Source organism: Mustela nigripes, chromosome 4, assembly GCF_022355385.1.
Source record: "Mustela nigripes isolate SB6536 chromosome 4, MUSNIG.SB6536, whole genome shotgun sequence".
Taxonomy (NCBI): Eukaryota; Metazoa; Chordata; class Mammalia; order Carnivora; family Mustelidae; genus Mustela; species Mustela nigripes.
This window is the reverse complement of record NC_081560.1, coordinates 136,523,858-136,542,356: the sequence shown is the minus strand read 5'-3', so window position 1 is coordinate 136,542,356 and position 18,499 is coordinate 136,523,858. Positions and strand designations below refer to the sequence as shown.

Here is an 18,499-nt window from a genome sequence, read left to right as displayed (position 1 = left end):
AGAGAGAGAGAGAGGGAAGCAGGCTCCCTGCTGAACAGAGAGCCAGACGTGGGACTCAATCCCAGGACCCTGAGATCATGACCTGAGCTGAAGGCAGTGGCTTAACCCACTGAGCCACCTAGGCGCCCCTGTTTATTTGTTTTTAAGTAAGTTCCATGCCCAGCACGAAGCCTGACATGGGGATTGAACTCATGACCTCGAGAGTAAGACCCAAGGTGAGATAGAGAGTCGGATGCTTAACCCCCGAGCCACCCAGGCATCCCTAGGTTTTCATTTTGTTTTGTACTATCTATTGTCCCAACCTTTTTATTATTTATTATTTATTTTTAAACCTATAACTGAAACATTTATTGAAAACATACTCTGGAAAAATTCCTTACATGTACAACATCCTTCTTTCACTCATTTTAGAGCTGGGTACCCTGTGATCTGAGGTATCTGTCAACTCACTCAAAGCTGCCCACTTGGTAAGGAGAGTTTGCAGCAGTCCTGATAATTTGCCTGTGTGCTCCTTCCTTCCTCCTGAGCCTCCCAAGCCATCCTTTGGTTTGGGACTCCCCCACCCCAACCTCTAACAGCCAGCCTTCCATCAGGGCCAGTAATCCAATGCAGTAACTCGTGCTAAGGGAGCCCTATGTCTCCAGGATACACACACTAAGGGTCCAAGCCCTACGGACACAGTTCTGGTCTCACCGGAGCTGGGAGAAGCCTCAGAACATGGCTTTCTGTGTCTGGACAGGATTCAAACTCAATGCAGAAGACTTACAGGATAAAAAGAGCGGGGAAAGTGGCGAGCTTGTCCGTCCAGCTCCCTCTGAGTATTACTGGAGTTGTTGGATGCCACTTAAATTTTATTTCTGGGGACGCCTGGGTGGCTCAGTTGGTTAAGCAGCTGCCTTCGGCTCGGGTCATGATCCCAGCGTCCTGGGATCGAGTCCCACATCGGGCTCCTTGCTCCGCGGGGAGCCTGCTTCTCCCTCTGACTCTGCCTTCCACTCTGTCTGCCTGTGCTCGCTCTCGCTTGCTCTCTCTCTGACAGATAAATAAATAAAATCTTTAAAAAAAATTTTATTTCTGCACATATTTGGGTCTATTTCTGTATTTTGTTCTAATTGGTTTGTTTGGCTTTTCATGCACTAGTACCAAAGTGTCTTCTTTAAAGTTTTTATTTTCTTATGAGAGAGCGAGAGTGAGAGCCAGAGAGAGAGAGAGAGAGAGAGTGAGCACAAGCAGTGGGGAGGGTAAGAGCGACAATCATACTTCCTGATGAGCAGGGAGCCCTGATTTGGGGCTCAATCCCAGGACCTTGACCCCAGGACCCTGGGATCAGGACCTAAACCTAAGGCAGATGCTTAACAACTGGGCCACCTAGGCGCTCCCCTCCTTGCCCTCCTAAAGTGTTTTAATTACTGAGGATCTATAATATATTTGAGTATCTGATAGTGCTAGGTCCCCCTCCTTGTTCTTTTTCCAGAGCCTGTTCCCTGAATAGTCTTGTTTATTTTTCCATTTGAATTTTAGGAAAAAATAGGGTAGTTTAAAACACACACACAACCTATTAATTCTATTAGTTCTTTTATGGGAATTATGTTAAATTTTATAACTGTACTTAAGGAGAATTGAAATGTTTCTGGTATTGGGTTTTACTATCCAAAAACATCATTCATCTTGTCACTTGACTTAGTTTTCCTATCTGTAAAATTGGAGTAATACCAATCTCATAGGACTGTCTTCAGAATTAAATGAGAAAATGCTTGGGAAGGATGGCAGAGTAGGAGCTAATGTGCCACTTTGCCACTTCCTAGCCTATGAACTTGGGCTTGGTTACTGGACTATTCTGAACCTTGATTCTCTCATTTGCAAAAGGGGGAAAAATAAATCTGCTTCATCTGCTGTTATCAAGGTCAAATACTGGGGGCATGCATGCCAAGTACTCAGTGCACTGCGAGGAACCTAAGGGCTCAATGAATATTAGCTGTTCTTCCAAAACACAGGCTGTCGCAGAAAACGGTGACTGAAAGCAAAGGCTTTCTGGGATGCACCCTATGTCGAGGGCTGTCGGGGCAACTCTTCGCTCTGAGAACCTACCTAGCCACTTGTCGCTGCTCCCGATTTGGCCCGACCGTCTGCGACCGCAGTCGGACTAGAAGCAGAGATCCAGCGCGTCTGGGAGCACTCGAGACTCCAGCCTCCTGCTCCGCCCCTGGAGCCGCAGCCCTGCCACGTCTCGCGCGCCCCGCCCCTCCGGACGGTGGGAGGCGGAGTCAAACGTGGCCCGTCCCCGGGATCGCTCTGCACGCCTCAGGCCCGCCCCTCCGCGCCCGAGTCATCGGTAGGAGGTCCCGGCGTGTCTGAGCGCCGTGACGCTACGAGGGGGCGGGGGGCAATTACGCTGCCGGAAGTCCCGGGGGAGGGGGTGTTACGTATATCCGGCGAATAGCTGGCGGTCCCGGGTGCTGCTGGGCTGTGTGCTGTGAGGGAGGGTCGAAGCCGCCCGCCGCCGCCGGAGGAGCCCCCTTGGCCGTGAGTGGGGGGGCTGCTGCGAAGGAAGGAGCCGAGGGACGCGAGGGGCTGGGGCGGACGGCGGGGAGGGTCAGGGCGGAGGCCGGCCCAGGCGGGGTTGCTGTGTGTGTGGAGGGGGGGGGGGGGAAGTGACACGCAGGCGGTTCTGTGGGGCCGCGGGGCTGGTTCTGGGTGGGGACGGGCCGACTTGGCCGGTCTGCTGCGTTTCCTGACAGCCCTTGGGGTGTCGGGTCGATCTGCATTCCTTTCGGGGTCCCGCAGCTGCTGGGCGGGATAACAGTTTTCTTGTCTATACTGTGCGCTCAGGTTTGCGAAACGGTTTCACATCCCGTCTCGGAGGAGCCTCACAGCCCTGGGTCGGGCTGGTGGGGGTCCTTGATGACAGTCCTTGGTGTGGGGGAATAATAAGGCTCGGGAGGCACTGAATTGGCCAAGGCCCCACAGATAACGAGAGGAGCGCTCGAACCGGATCTCCTGACTCCCAGACCTGTGCGCACCCCCCTTCCCGACTTTCAGCTCTGTTATCGTCTGATGCCCTGGGCCTCGAACCCTGTATTTTTTTCTTCCACCTTCCTCTTTTCCTTCCTCTTTTCAGTGCCTGGAAAAATTCCTTCGAGTGCATTTTGTATAGATTAGTGTTTTCTTCATGATTCTATCGTAGAGGCCGGGAGTGCACTTGTGAGGGCTGGCACTAAATTGTCTCGGTTACTAATCTCCCCTGCTCTTGTCTTTTCTCTTTACCTCGACCCATCTGCTTAGGTCGTGACAAAGGACCTGTGGTGCTTTGCCTGGGGGCTTGACCTTTGGTATTTATGCTGCAGCTAAGCTTGGTTTCTTAGCTAAGAACCAACAGCCTGCTCTCCCAGATCTGTCAGGAATGGTGTCTCCAAGTTGTAAAGAGTATGCCTAAGAAATAATGAGTATATAGAGAGCGTAATGCATACATTATTGGCTAATGGTCAGCATTGGCTAGTGCTCTTCTTTTTTATTTACTTCATTCTCATGTGAGTCCTGAAATTGGCAAATTTTAGTTTGGGGTACATTGGCAGTGCTTTGCTGGTAGTTTAGAGTTCTTAAATTTTAGAGTACGCCAATTTGGCCACAAGATGCCATAAGGTGGTAGAGTGGATCAAGAGTAGGAGATAAATAGAATGCTAGTTATTAAAATACCATTCAGAAGGTGTGATAAATTGTAAGGAAGGAAACTTAGAAAGATTATCATCTGTTTAGCAGGTAGGTTAAGGAAGTTTTATGTTTCTTAAAAAGCAATTTTGTGATTTTGAATGAATTTTATGTAATATTAACAGGAAGAGCTTTAGCTTTGGCATTTTAAAAGGAAGGTTTAAGTTTTGGCACTTAGACTTCTTTAGCTGAGCAGTTTTGGTTCAGCCAGCTGTCCTAGGAGTGTCCGCGTCCTTGTCTTGTTATCGAAGGCTAAGGACCCCTGCCCAGTAGGATTTGTGTGAGGTCGAAATAAGATATATGTGCAGGCACTGTATAAAACTGTAGAACTGCTCACGAGGGTTACAAACCCTAAGATTGCAAGGACGGAGGAACCATCAAAGCCATTTACTTAACTATGGAAATAAAGTACAACAATACAGTACAACACTTTGGGTCCAGTAATGGTTTTTATTATTTTTTTAACATCACCTGAAGAGTTTCTTCAAGCACTTTTCCATCGATCATTTTGGAGGGACCTTTAATTAAAGCAGGAATGTCAAGGGAAGATAAATTGGAAAATTGAACTAATTCAGTTACCATGATAAAATTCCTTACGTGGGGGTTTTCCCATTGTCACCTTTGGAGAATTCATTGAGTTTGGAAGAATTCTAAAGTGATATGGTAAAACTTTACAAAGAGTCTGTAGAAGTGTTGACTGCAACCCTGTGTGTACAAATGAATATGTAACAGTGGGTTTTAAAGGAGTGATCAGAGTGGGAGGGATCTTAAAGAGAGGTTCTCTGTAAAGGTGAGCCTCACTTCTCCAGGTTGTAGAGTGAGAAAAGTAGAAGGGAGAGATGACTAGTTCGGGGGAATTGCAAAGAAGAGGCACATTGTTCTTTTACTTACCTACAGTGGAAACTTAAAAACAGGAGCTTTGTTGGTGTATTTAAGTCATTAAACTTCTTAAAGTGCCGACTAAGTTATCAAGACAAATTATTTAACATGCTAAATTTGGTCCCTGTCCTCCCCAAATATATGTAATATATATTAATATTAATATACATATTTTAAAATTTTATTTATTTGAGAGAGAGAGAGCATAAGCAGGGGGAATGGCAGAGGGAGAGGGAGAAACAGATTCATTGCTGAGCAGGGAGCCTGACGTGGGGCTCAATCCTAGGACCCCAGGATCCTGACCCAAGCCAGAGGCAGATGCTTAACCAACTGAGCCACCAGGCACCCTGCCAAAATATATTTTAATGTTACTGAAAAGGGCAAAAAAACCCCACAGTTAGTATTTTTTTTTCTTTCTTTCTTTTTTTTTTTTTTTTGGCAAAAGCTTTTGTCTTAGCCTCTGCTCTCACCCAAACTCCCAAGCCTCATTTGGCTTTCCATGATAAGAGCCATAGAAAACAAGCATTAGGAAGCCCCTAAAGTTTATAGTCAGACCTGATTTTTTTTTAAAGATTTTATTTATTTATTTGAGAGAGGGAGGGAGCGAGCATAAGCTGGGGGATGGGGCATGGGCAGCAGAGGGAGAAGTAGACTCTCCACTGAACAGGGAGCCCAGTGCAAGACTGGATCCCAGGATCCGGGAGTCATGACCTGAACCATGAAGGCAGTTGTTTAACCGCTTAGCAGACTGAGCCACCAGGTGCCCAGAGCCACCAGGTGCCCAGGCCTGATTAAAAAAAAACAAACAAAAAAACCAACTCAGTCACTGGACAGAAAAAAAGAATGATATATACACACACACATATATATGTATATGTATATTAAGTATATGTGTCTATATATGTGCATGTGTGTATATATATATTCACATTTAGTTTTTTTAAGTAGTTTCTACCCTTAATTTGGGGCTCAAACTTACAATCCCAAGATCAAGAGTCACAGTTCCTCTTACTGAGCCACCCAGGCACCCAGTGTAGCATTCTTTGAGGGAAGAATATGGGTGGGTTTTTGTGGATAACCCTGTTAAGGTCACTAGTAAAAGAAACAAAAGTTCATGAAAGTTGCATTTGATAACAGTTGGTCACATCTACCATAGCCTTGTGTTGATATGCTCTTGCTGATAAAGAGGAGTGAAAGTGGGGGATTCTTCTTCTTCTTCTTCTTTTTTTTTTTCTGCATTAAATCTGAGATACTGAGGCAAAAGTTCAGTGACAGGAAATGCTGAACCTCAGAAACTTTGACACTAGCACTGGCTTTAGATCTTCCCTTCTTAACTTCTTTCAGAGGTCCTCTTGCTCATTACCAGTGTGTGTAGACTTTCTAGTAGCTTTGGGTGATCTTTTGTTTTGTTTAGGCTTATGGAAAACAGTATGAAAAGTGGTCCTACTATTAGTACTAATTAGGGTGTGTACTTGGCTAGGAACCTATTTCTGTGCCCTAAATAAGTACTCTTATTTTAAGAAAATCACTGTTTGTAAAATGGTAATTATGTCTTGGTTACTCATATTATGAAAAGATTATCTTATTTCTTAATGTCTCTCCAAAATAGTGATATCATATCTTTTTATAAGTTGAGGCACAAATCTGCAAGAGGGGTTAAATAAATATTGTTTAAGAAAGGGTATTGGTGGGGCGCCTTGGTGGCTCAGTTGATTAAGATTTCAACTTTTGGTTCAGCTCAACGTCATGAGCTCAGGGCTCCTTGCTTATTGGGTTGTCTACTTGAGATTCTCTCTGTCTCTGCCCCTCCTCACTTCCCACAAGCTCTCTTTCTTTCTCAAATAAATAAATCTTTAAAAAAAAGAATTGTCATTGGTAAGTGGGGCAGGGCAAATCATGTCAGCCATTGGGATTTTGGTAACCGTGTTTTAGAGCTGTTTACAAGGAAGGATTAATACGCTTTTCATTCTTATTTTCTGTTTAGTGTATCGATGTGATGTTTTGATCTAGATTATTGATAGGATTCATTTCCTAGAGGTTTTACTAATTGGTAATAGCTGTGGTGTATCTAGGGAATGTGAATGAGCAGCTGTCTGGAGGAGAAAGTTACACAGTAAAAGATGAAAGTGTATTTAAAAAAATTTTTTTTAAAGATTTTATTTTTATTTATTTGAGAGAGAGAGAGAATGAGAGAGGAAAGGTCAGAGGGAGAAGCAGGCTCCCTGCCCAGCAGGGAGCCTGATTCAGGACTCAATTCTAGGACTCCAGGATCATGACCTGAGCCGAAGGCAGTTGTTTAACCAACTGAGCCACCCAGGCGCCCTGAAAGTGTATCTTTAACTCCTAGCCCTCGGAGTATCATAGATTGAAAACTGACAGAAAACCAGGATTTTGTACAGATCTGAGGACCCCAGAGACTTCCCTCCAGGGTGCAAAATCTTTATTATCTTATAACTGAAAACATGGGACAATAAACATGCATCAGAGCTACAGAATAAGAGTTAACTTCTCTGAAACTATACTAGCATTCAGAAAGCTAATGTTTGCTGCTTTCATATTTTATACAGGTAGTAAGCATTAATAATGTCTTTCATCTTTGAGTGGATCTACAATGGCTTCAGCAGTGTGCTCCAGTTCCTAGGTAAAACCATTTCCTTGAAATACATTATAGGTTTCAAACTTTGTACATTTCGTCCAACGATCTAACACAAACAGCCTTTGGTAAGTAGAAAGCAAAATTATGTTAATTTTTTTTTTCTTTTTTAGGACTCTACAAGAAATCTGGAAAACTTGTATTTTTGGGTTTGGACAATGCAGGCAAAACCACTCTTCTACACATGCTCAAAGATGACCGATTGGGCCAACATGTTCCAACATTACATCCGAGTAGGTTTGAAAATACCAGGTGACCTTTTGATACTTGAAGGTCATTGTCATGGTTTAAGGAAGAATCCCCAGTTGACTCATTTCTTGTATTAACTGAGGTTTTAAAAGACAACTCACTTGAAAAAAAATTCCTTGTAGGACACTCAGGTCACATATCCCTAAACCTAACCCTCTGGGACTCTCAGTATCAGTTCTCACTAGTTCTCTAAGGGGACACATCTCCCATATCTACTAAGAAGCAGCAGACAGACTTTGGAGAAAAAGAAACTTGGCTTTTTAGAATAATTTAAGAATGTTTTCATCCTTGTATCCTTTTCTTTCCAAGGTAAAAGCTTCATTAAGTTTTGCATTTGTATTGGCTTACAGTACTGGGAGCTGGGCCTTGTTGGATGGAGGAGTTTATGTCTTTTTTCTGTTTTGACAATTTTCAGCATCAGAAGAGCTGACAATTGCTGGAATGACGTTTACAACTTTTGATCTTGGTGGGCATGAGCAAGGTAAGAGAATGGAAGAATGGAAGAATGCTGTTAACTTATGGTTCTTTTTATTCCCTCTTTTTTTTTTTTAAGCAGTGTGACATTTTTTCCTTTTTAAAATATGATTAAATTATGATTGAGCTCTTATTACTTAAAATTGTTAAGTACTTTCAGACTTACCAAAAATTGCATATAGAGAACTCTACTCCTTTATACCTTTTGCTCTAATTTATTAATCTCTGTGTAACACATAGTAAGTTATCAAACCTAGGAAGTGTTATTTTTATCTACTATGTAGTGTATATTTCTCTTCTTGTCAGTTGTCTTCATAATCTCCTTTATAGCATTTTTCCTCTTGAGCAAGATCTAGTACAATATCAAATTTAATCATGTCTCTTTTATATCCTTTATTCAATGGAGTGTAAGTATGTAGAAAATTGTTATTATTTGTAAGTAATTTCAAATTTGTCAAAAGTTGCAAAAATAATAACAGGGAGGGGTGCCTGGGTGGCTCAGTGGGTTAAAGCCTCTGCCTTCAGCTCAGGTCATGATCCCAGCGTCCTGGGATTGAGCCCTACGTCGGGCTTTCTGCTCAGCGGGGAGCCTGCTTCCCTTCCTCTCTCTCTGCCTGCCTCTCTGCCTATGTGTAATCTCTGTCAAATAAATAAATAAAATCTTAAAAAAAAAAGTTAAAAATAACAGGGATATATACTTTTGTTTTTTTTTTTTTTTTAAAGATTTTATTTATTTATATGACAGAGACAGTGAGAGAGGGAACATAAGCAGGGAGAGTGGGAGAAGGAGAAGCAGGCTTCCACTGAGCAGGGAGCTGGATTTGGGGCCAGATCCCAGGATCCTGGGATCATGACCTGAGCCGAAGGCAGAGGTATAACTGACTGAGCCACCCAGGCGCTGCTAACAGGGATATACTTGTGACCACTCTCATCTATTTAGTATACTCTGTCCATATGGGGTGGTTGGTAGAACATTTCCTTCTACCTTACTGTTTTTGTAGTACCTTTTGCCTTATGCAGGCCATGTCTATTTGGTTCCTAGATTCCTATCAGGTATCTTGTGTGGGTTTTGGAGATATGTAGACCAGAGCAACTTTTTCTGATGGACACTTACTTTACATTTGGCAAGACTTTAGGCTTAGGAGTCAAACATTTAAGATGTGGGAATAAATATTCTGCAAAGTAGGAAAAATATTGAAATTCTGTCAGATTTATTCATTTGTTATTAAATTGAGTTGAGAAGTTTCCTTTTGGAGCATTCATTGTATTAGGTTGAATTAAATATAGCTTTTTAAAAGCATAGTTAAAAGAATAGAATATTGGTAATTTTAATTTTTTAGCCAAGTAATTATTTTTAAAATTTTATTTATTTATTTATTTTTAAATATTTTATTTATTTATTTGACAGAGATCACAAGTAGGCAGAGAGGCAGGCAGAGAGAGAGGGAGGAAGCGGGCTTCCTGCTGAGCAGAGAGCCCGATGCTGGGCTCGATCCCAGGACCCTGAGATCATGACCTGAGCCGAAGGCAGAGGCTTAACCCACTGAGCCACCCAGGCGCCCCCAGGTTCCCCATTTTTGAGCCAAGTAATTTTAACTGAAAATCTAAGGAGTGATCCAGATGATTTTGTAGTCAGCGATTTCATTGACATAATTACATTTATTTTAGTCACTTAATATTTATATCCCACTAAATCATATGTAGTATGATCATAATCACATAAAATACTTGTATAGAAAAAAGATTGAACAAATATATACAAAAATATTAGCAGTAGGTATGTTTCGATGGAGGATTATAGATCATCTTGTGTCCTTTTTTCTGTAATGAGCTTGTATTGTTTTCATTTGGGTAGGAATGGGTGTATGGTGGCTTTTTTGCTTCTTTCAAAAGGATTTGTAACTGCTTACAAATTGAAATTCAGGGTAATACAGTTGTAAGAACTGAACTGAGACCACTTTGAGAATGTAGGAAAGATGTTTTTAGACCCCTAAACTGAGATTTAGGGTGGTATTCGGTGTGATAAATTTAGGTTTCAAGTTTTGATAGATTAAGAAGGGGAGGAATGTGTTACGTGTAGTTTTGTTTTGTTTGAGGAAAATTTATTTAACAAATTACTTTATCTTAATAACTTAGTCACCATTTTACAAAAATTACTAAAATGCTATATATTTGGAGATTTCCTTTAAAAAAAAAACGTATAAATTTTAACTTATAAAAGTAGGCCAGGCTTAGGGTGCCTGACTGGTTCAGTCAGAAGAGCATGCAACTCTTGATCTTAGGGTCGTGAGTTCAAGCCTCAGGTTGGGTACAGAGATAACTTAAAAAAAAAAAAAGTAGTTCTGGCTCCATATAACAAATTGAATATACACTCAGCATATGAATATGGAAAGCAAAGAGTGAAAGTTTCCCTAGCCTCTCCCTATCACACTCTTTAGAGATAACGGTTATTAACTATTTGATGTGGATATGCTTTGTTACTCATCCCAGTGAAAGTAGTAGAAATGAATGGCTTAGAAATGATAATATAATTAAAGTATTGCTTCCCAAACCATTATCACTTCATGGCATAAACAAAAAAATAAATAAAATTTATAAGGCCTCTTGGGTTAAGTATGGGAGACTGAGGTAATTGCCTGGGAACTTCAACCACCTGTCAGGCCCCATCTCCTGAGAGTGGATGGAGCGGGTGTGTCAGTACACGTACACATTGGTTAGTTAGGAACTAACTTGGGACTAAATGGTGTCTGAACAGGTAATTTGCATCTTGATGAATTTGGTTTTAGGGGTGAGGTTGGTCATTTAAGGTGAGTCAAAGTGACTGGGTTTCAGACAGTAGGGAGTGGTGGAAACTTTGCCAAATGAAGAGCCCAGATTTCATCTAAGGGGGGACTTAGTTCCAGCTGATCAGTGACATGTGGGCAGGTATGTGTGGGATTGCCAGATGTTGCAGTTTTTCTGAAAATCAGGCAGAAAACCTTGATTTTTTAATCTGAAAAAAATCAGGTTCATGGAATATCAGAGTATATATATATGTACTTGTTCTGATTTAATTCTGGTTGGGACTTGGAGAATCCATATGGAATTGAATGCTATTGAAACCAAGCCAAGGTTTGCCCATTTTAGGACAAAAAAATAGATACATTTTTCAAAATACTTAAAAAAAAAAAAATTAACACAACTACAAACTTTGTCTTCCAGCACGTCGCGTTTGGAAAAATTACCTCCCAGCAATTAATGGGATTGTCTTTCTGGTCGACTGTGCAGATCATCCTCGCCTCATGGAATCCAAAGTTGAGCTAAATGTACGATTATATTTTTTCTTTTCTTGGCTTCTGTTTCTTTTAAGGAATACAGGTCAGTAGTGCCAGTACTTCAGCATTCCAGTTACCATTTGATAAAAGTCCTAGTTACAGGAAGAATGTGTTTTACATCCAAAGACCTTGCTTTTCAGTGTCCTGAGGAAACAGCTTGAACTTGAGGAAGTTAACTTTGTTTATATCTATCATAGGGTGACTTTGTCCAATTTGCTCCTACACTCCCCAGAGTGTGCCTCTTGCCCTGGCATAGTGAATGCGTTTTCCCTTCACATACCATAGATGGTCCCTGTTTCAGAGTGAAACCTAAAGAGAGAGATTAAGGGTTCTTTATGTGTTTGAATCTGGGTTCTCACTCTGTGTCTGCCCCGCTTGCACTGAATGACTTCACAGACATTTACAGTCTCTTCTCAGTCGTCAGTTTGGGTCATGGGCAGCATTTGATACCGTCAGGTTTTCTCCTTCCTCAACATAGCATTTGCTAGGCTTCACAGTTCTTGTCATGTTGTCTTTGTTAATCCCTACTGGGTCACCCTGCACCTCTTCTTTTTATTTTATTTGTAACTGTCTCTCTGCATTCTTGTTCCTGGCCGTTTGAACCTGTGCCCCATTTATTGTGAATCTATAGCTCTGGTCTCTTGTAGAATCATTTATAGGGCATTCCTTCTCTTACTTGACCTCTTGTCATTGGCATTCTCTCTTTCTTTGAGCTCCCATTTGCATTCTTGGTTTTGGTGTGCTCTCTCTGGCTAATACTTGCCAGTGACTCCCCTATGGATTTCTCTTGTTTAAACCTCTCTTGAGGTCCAGCCTCATACATAATGCTGCCTACCTACCTGCCAATTCCAGTCTCCCGGGAAGAATAGAACTCTTCCTGACCATCTACCTGGACATGCGGTCCAGGTACTGTGAATGACCAGAGATTTCACTACCACCCTGCCACATTCTAAAATGCTAGAAGGAACTTTTTCAGACATATCATTGGCCTATTTAATATTCTTTAATAGAATTCTATCACCTTCTGGATAAAATCCACAAGTCTTTTGCATAGCACATAAAGTCTTTCCTGATCTTTCCTCTGTTTATTTCTCCAGCTTCTTTTCTCTTTATTGCCTACCTGGAACTACATTCCAAACATAGAGAACAACTTGTCCTTCCTTCACTATGCACAAATGTCCCTGCCTGGCTTTCTCATCTGACCCCCACCCACTTTAACTGGTAAATTAAAAAATGTCCTTTAGGAGATCCCAGAGTTCAGCCTTGACCTCTTATAGGAAGCTTTCCCTGACCTCTCGGACTTAGACTCGCGGCCTTATCAGTGTCTCTGGTCTTTACTGGTTCTCTTGTAGGTGTCCTCATCAGATTGTGAACTTAGAAGGGACCTAGTTTTGTTCTTTGTGAAACGCTTGCATTTAGCAAAGCATCAGACATAGAGTAGCATCTGGTTAGTATTTAATCAACGAATGACATCCTTACTCTGATTTTGTCTAACACTTCCGGGAACCTAAGATGGTCAGAAGTATGTTGCTCGTTATCTCTTCAGCTCTCCTGTCCTTTCCAAGCTTTTCCTGTCAGTGGGCACTGGGTTCCCAGGCTCGAAATCTCTGCCAGCTCAGGCCCCTCTTACTTGTCTTATCATCCAGACATCAGTCTCTTTACTTCTTTCTTCACAGTGCCTGCTGCACTCACTGTCCCTTGGGTGCTGTCATCTTAGGCTAGGTCATTGTCTCTTACCTGAGCACACATAGATACTTTGTGTGAATTCATTGTGTTTTTTTTAATGCACAGATTTCCCCCCCCCACCCCGGAGAGTGGGAGTGGGAGGGGCAGAGGGAGAAATAGACTTCTTGCTGAGCAGGGAGCTGGATGTGGGTCTTGGTCCTAGAACCCTGAGATCATGACCTGAGCCGAAGGCAGACGCTTAACTGACTGAGCCCCCCAGGCAACCCCTTACACACAGATACTGTCTGTTAATTTCTGGATTGGGGGTCTTCAGGATCTGTTGCAGCTAACTTCTTAGGCTGGCACCGTAATGTTGATCATGCCTTCCCATTCTGTTATTACTGTGTGTCAACATACAAAGACAGGCAATTCTCCATGTGGCTTTCTGAACTCTTTCCTACCATAAAGCCATTGCTTATATTCTTCCTTCTCCTTTCCATCTATCCAAATCCTGCCCCTCTTTTAGAGCCTAGTTTGGGGTCCTCTACTTTGCTAAGACTTTTCCTTAAGTCCACCATTTTCCCTTCCATTTGATTTCCCCAAATGTCTGTTAGTATTTGTATTCTGTCCCTGTTCATTGTGATACTTAATCATACACTTGCTTTGCTTTGCTGACAGATGTATGAACATAGAGTGAGGATTTCTTGAGGCCAAGGATATGTCTTACCTTTCTTTTTGTACTCCTTTCAGTGCCTGAGATAGTGCTTTGCACACACTGAGCACTCAGTGTACACTCGGGGACTTCCTGTAGCCCTCCTTGAGACTCTGTAGCCAGAGCATTCAGTCTTCTAGGACCGTGCTCAGTGGAGAGCTCGAGGATGGTCTGTGGTTGAGTGATTTATCTCAGAGTTAAGGTTGAGGCAGTTCTCCTGCCTTGTAAATAGGCACAGCCTTAAGTTGCAATTGTTTTGAAGCTGTTAGGGGATTTTTACCTAATGTCAAGGTAATTTTTAGGGGCTTCTACGTAACATTAAGAATGTTGTATAATGTCAGGATTTTTAGATCATCGCTCAGGTATAAAGACTATTAGATATTTCTCTTTACATTTGATTCATTGTAGACAAGTGATGGTCTGGTGGTTTTCATGATCTAGTGGGCATTCATAGATTCTCACCTAGTTCTTCCTTTATGTTGTCTTTAGGCGCTAATGACTGATGAAACAATATCCAATGTGCCAATCCTGATCTTGGGTAACAAGATTGACAGAACAGATGCGATCAGTGAAGAAAAACTCCGTGAGATATTTGGGCTTTATGGACAGACCACAGGAAAGGTAAGAGAAAAATCGTCAGGGGACATATTATTAAGGAAATTCACAGTGTTTGAAAAATTAATGTTTTACTATCTGGATTTTACTTGTCTTTCAAAAGTTTAACCGGGCCTAGGATTGGTTTTGCCATAGGTGATTTGTAGTCACTGTGAAGGCAGGAGCCTGTTCTTTCACCATTGTCTGAGGAAATTTTCCTCAGGTATATGAGGATGAAGAAATTGGGAGGAAAAGTTAGGCTTACCAATTTAAGAATTTTCTGATTCTCTTTCAAATCTCATTCAGAGAAATCTTTTTTGAAGAAGGCCACCGTAACCAGAAATCAGTTTTATTTTTGACTAGAGATTTCAGGTTATGAAGAAGAGTGGTCATTCATGATCACTTTCTAAACACTGAAACCCTAGCACTGGATTATCGTCAGTGTTCTTGCTGAGCGAGGTAGGAAGTCAGTGATAAAACCAGGAATAGAACCTGAGTCTCCCAGATCAGTAGGTTATATGCTGTTTCCAGTTGGAAGGAGAGCTTGCTGCAGTGCTTCTGAGAGAAAAAATCTAGACCAGCAGTAGTTAAGCAGGAATTCTGGTTTTTTCAGCTTGAAGTTTTGGCATAATCAGTTTTAAAAATTTTCCTTTTCTGAGATCTCTGATAACCTTTTTTCTTTTTATGGTTTCTTATTTCTAAGTGTTATCTCTTCTTGATTAGCTATTTCTTTCTAGAAACACTGACTTTAATTTAATTTCCCCTCTTCTGCATGAGTGTTATACAACATGAATTCTTAAATTCCTTGATATAATTTATTTCTGAATGTTTGTGCTAATGAGAGTGTTCTTTTTTTTCCCCCTTAAGTTTATTTATTTGAGAGAGAGTGCACAGAAAGAGAGCATGAGCAAGGGGAGGGACAGAGGAAGAGGGAGAAGCAGATTGGCCGCTGAATAGGGAGTCCCAAGTGGGGCTCAATCCTAGTATCCTGAGATCATGACCTGAGCTGAAGGCAGATGCTTAATCCACTGAGTCACCCAAGCACCCTTCCTTTTTTCTTTTTTTTTTTTATTTATTTGAGAGAGAGAGAGAGCATTTATGATAGGGGGAGGGGCGGAGGGAGGGAGAATCTTGAGCCAACTCCCACTAAATGAGGAGCCCTATATGGCGCTGGATCTCACAACCCTGCGATTATGACCTGAGCCGAAACCAAGAGTTGGTGGTGCTGAACCAGCTGAGCCAGCCAGGTGCCTCAAGAATGTCCTTATTTCCAAGAGTCTTGGACTTCTCTCCATCAAAGAACATGCTGGTTCTGTGGGTCCTAGTGGCCTTTTTCTTGGTTAGCTGCAGTAACTTGCCAGATGCTGGTGTGTTCAAAGTAAAGGCTCTTCACTATGCTGCTTATTTTGTCTTGAAAGCATGACGCTCTGGGGAAGGTAATCTATATGGCTTTGACCCCATTTTTATAAGTAATTCCTACTTCCATTTGCTTTTGAGGAACAAAGAGAGTGATTTGTGATCACCCTTTCAAGCTTTTCCACCACGGGGATGCTAACAGGCCTTTCTTGGTTTTGCCTCTCTTAGGGGAATGTGACCCTGAAGGAGCTGAACGCCCGCCCCATGGAAGTGTTCATGTGCAGCGTGCTCAAGAGGCAAGGCTACGGCGAGGGCTTCCGCTGGCTTTCCCAGTATATTGACTGATGTTTGGACAGTGAAAATAAAAGAGTTTTCCTTCTCTGGACTGATCCTATTCACAGCTTCCTCATGAACTTTTCTAATAGAACAAGGAAAGCTCTTCAGCCATGTCTGGCGTTGAGAAGCCAAGAGTCTCTGTCAGCTCTCTCATCGCCCAGTGGTGACATGTGCTCTTCTCCACACTGTCGGGAGGTAATGCTGCCTCACGTGCTGGTGCAGCTCAGCATCCTGGGACTTGGAAGTTGGCAGGATTTGCTGGGTAAAGCTGTGTGCCATCCTGGGGCACCTGAAAAGAAAAACACGTCTCACCACTGTGGTTGATTTCAAAGAAAGTGATTCTATTTTTTAAAGAAAGTGTTGTTAATGTCATTGGTGTCCTAACTTTCTGAGTTCAAAATTTACTTGGTCCAGAGTTTTCTCTTTTTTTTTTTTTTTTTTTTGGTCTAGTGAATGGCATTTAGCTTCTTCATGAAATTATGCACATGAAACATGTTGGAGGCCAGAGCTCAGTCGAGTAAACTTAGTCCTGTTGAGTTAGCAGGTCAGTGAGCCAAAGCTCCCCGGCTCTCTGACGGCCTTGTGGTAGGTGGCACCAACCTTGCGCACAGAGGAGCAGGAGAGGGCCCGGTCGGCCTGGTGGCGGCAGCAGGTTTCCACTGTGGTCAGCCAGGGTCATTCCTCACCTGGTTTGTACAGCAGATGGTTGGTTTGCTGTGGAGGAGTTCAGTACAGAGTGGTGATTTTATTATTACTTACAAAGCTTCAAATTTCAGGCAGTCTTTGCTTTTATCTCTCCATAGCACCTTTTTCATTTTCAGTTATAAAAAAGAATGACTTTTGCATCAAAAGAGAACATCCCCCATGTTCTCCTATATTACAGGCATGTGTCTGTTAATTTTGCACAGAGTCTAGGAGAACATTTTGGGGATAGGTGAGTCATATAGGGCAGTTACAGTTGGAGGGCTTTTAATTCTGTGAGTGAGAACTTAAAAACCTGGCATTTGTAGCATTTGTTTGAATCCAGGAAAGATTTATTTAGTGGGGTTTAAAATTCTTATGTGCAAGATTTGACTTCTTTATGGGAATGTTCATGAGCGCTTTTTTAGGTTACTTTTTGGGGGAGGGGTTGTGGTATGAAATTGCCTTTCTCCATGCCAGAAATAAGCTGGGGAAACTGAGGACTTCGTGTAGTGGTGTTCTTTCTGCGCCAGTGTCACTTGTCATTAAGAGCTCAGTATAAAAGCCTCAGCATGCCCAGTCGTGTGATGATCATTTTTATAGCATTCCTTTTTTTTAGTGCCATGTGTAAAATTGGATTTTCAGGATCTTAGACCCTCTCTTAAAATGGGTGGGTGTCTTCATTTTTCTTTAATGAGAGATTACAAGTAGTTTCCTCAAAACAAAATTATGATGCAAAGGTTTGAAATAAATTCAGTGGAATTTTGGTGTCTCATGTGAGGGTAGGGAAGTGTGGGTAATATTCCAGGGGCGAGTAGGAGTGTTACTCTTTAATGGACTTATCATTGTCAGTCTTCAGTACTGACCTATTAGGAAAGGATACTTTCTCACTGCCAGGTACAAATGCAGAGGCTCAGTAAAGGATAAATCTGGGAAGAGCGTGCCTTTCCTCTGTTAGCAAGCATAGCTGGATTGCAACAAAACTTGGTTTGGAAAGGGTGAAAGCCTTAACTGAACAAATGTAGCTAATGGTGAATGAACTAGGTAGTTAACATAATTTTAATTTCCTTTGGCTAAAGGTAACCCATACTTCTTTATCCAGAGACTTGAGAAGTATGATTGCAGCGCTAGTTTTCTTGTTTTTGGTTTTGTTTTTTCCTCTTTGTCCTTGACCCCTTCGTAGCAAGCTAGAAAACTATGGATTCTACACAGCTCAGCTCTTTGTGAAAGTGGTTTACTTTGGCCACTGGAGAAAGAGGGGATTGAAAAGTCTGTTATCTGTCTATTTCCTACTCCACAGAAAACACTGTTCCTATGAAAAGATTGCAAAAGAAGCTGCTGTGAGGATCTTGGCTCTTAACAGAGAGGATCAGAGCTTTGTACAGGAACTCCCATGAATTGAGACTTTTCATTCTGTTTTATCAGAGTGCATATGTGTCCTATTTCAGGAAAAGTTAATTAAAACAGTCATTTACAAAAGAAAGTCAATCTGTATCCTAAGCATTTTAATAAAAAGTTAAAACAGACTTGATTTCTTGTGCCATTTATTTTTTCATTTATTTGCAAGGCTTTGTTCTGGTTTTGAATGTTCCTTGACATTTGTTGTTTGTGTGGTGGGGGTGACGAAGCAAAAGTTGTTTCCTACTTAGGGAAAGAAATATTTACAAAGCTTATGAGAGACAAGTTTTGCTACTGGGAGAAAAAAAAAAGGGCTAGGCCAATTCACACATTTCATTGCAAGTCATAAACTTAGTACATTCGAGGCTTCAGACATTTGGTGATCCCAGGACTGATGGTGTACTTCTTTTTAGCAAAATCTATTAACACGTTAGTAAGGACTGGGGCCAGTTTAGCTGTTTACCATTCTCCATTTTATACAAA

The 18,499-nt window shown here is 41.8% G+C and overlaps 1 protein-coding gene across 1 annotated transcript; it reads left to right on the top strand.

Moving 5' to 3' along the window:
• The first annotated feature begins 2,412 nt into the window (after positions 1-2,412).
• Positions 2,413-18,144, top strand: SAR1A (secretion associated Ras related GTPase 1A). Its single transcript, XM_059397631.1, has 7 exons — positions 2,413-2,523; positions 7,152-7,225; positions 7,351-7,470; positions 7,902-7,967; positions 11,162-11,265; positions 14,141-14,272; positions 15,830-18,144. Exons 2-7 carry the CDS (start codon positions 7,168-7,170, stop codon positions 15,944-15,946), a joined length of 597 nt encoding a protein of 198 aa, XP_059253614.1. The 5' UTR covers positions 2,413-2,523; positions 7,152-7,167; the 3' UTR covers positions 15,947-18,144.
• The last annotated feature ends 355 nt before the right edge of the window (positions 18,145-18,499 follow it).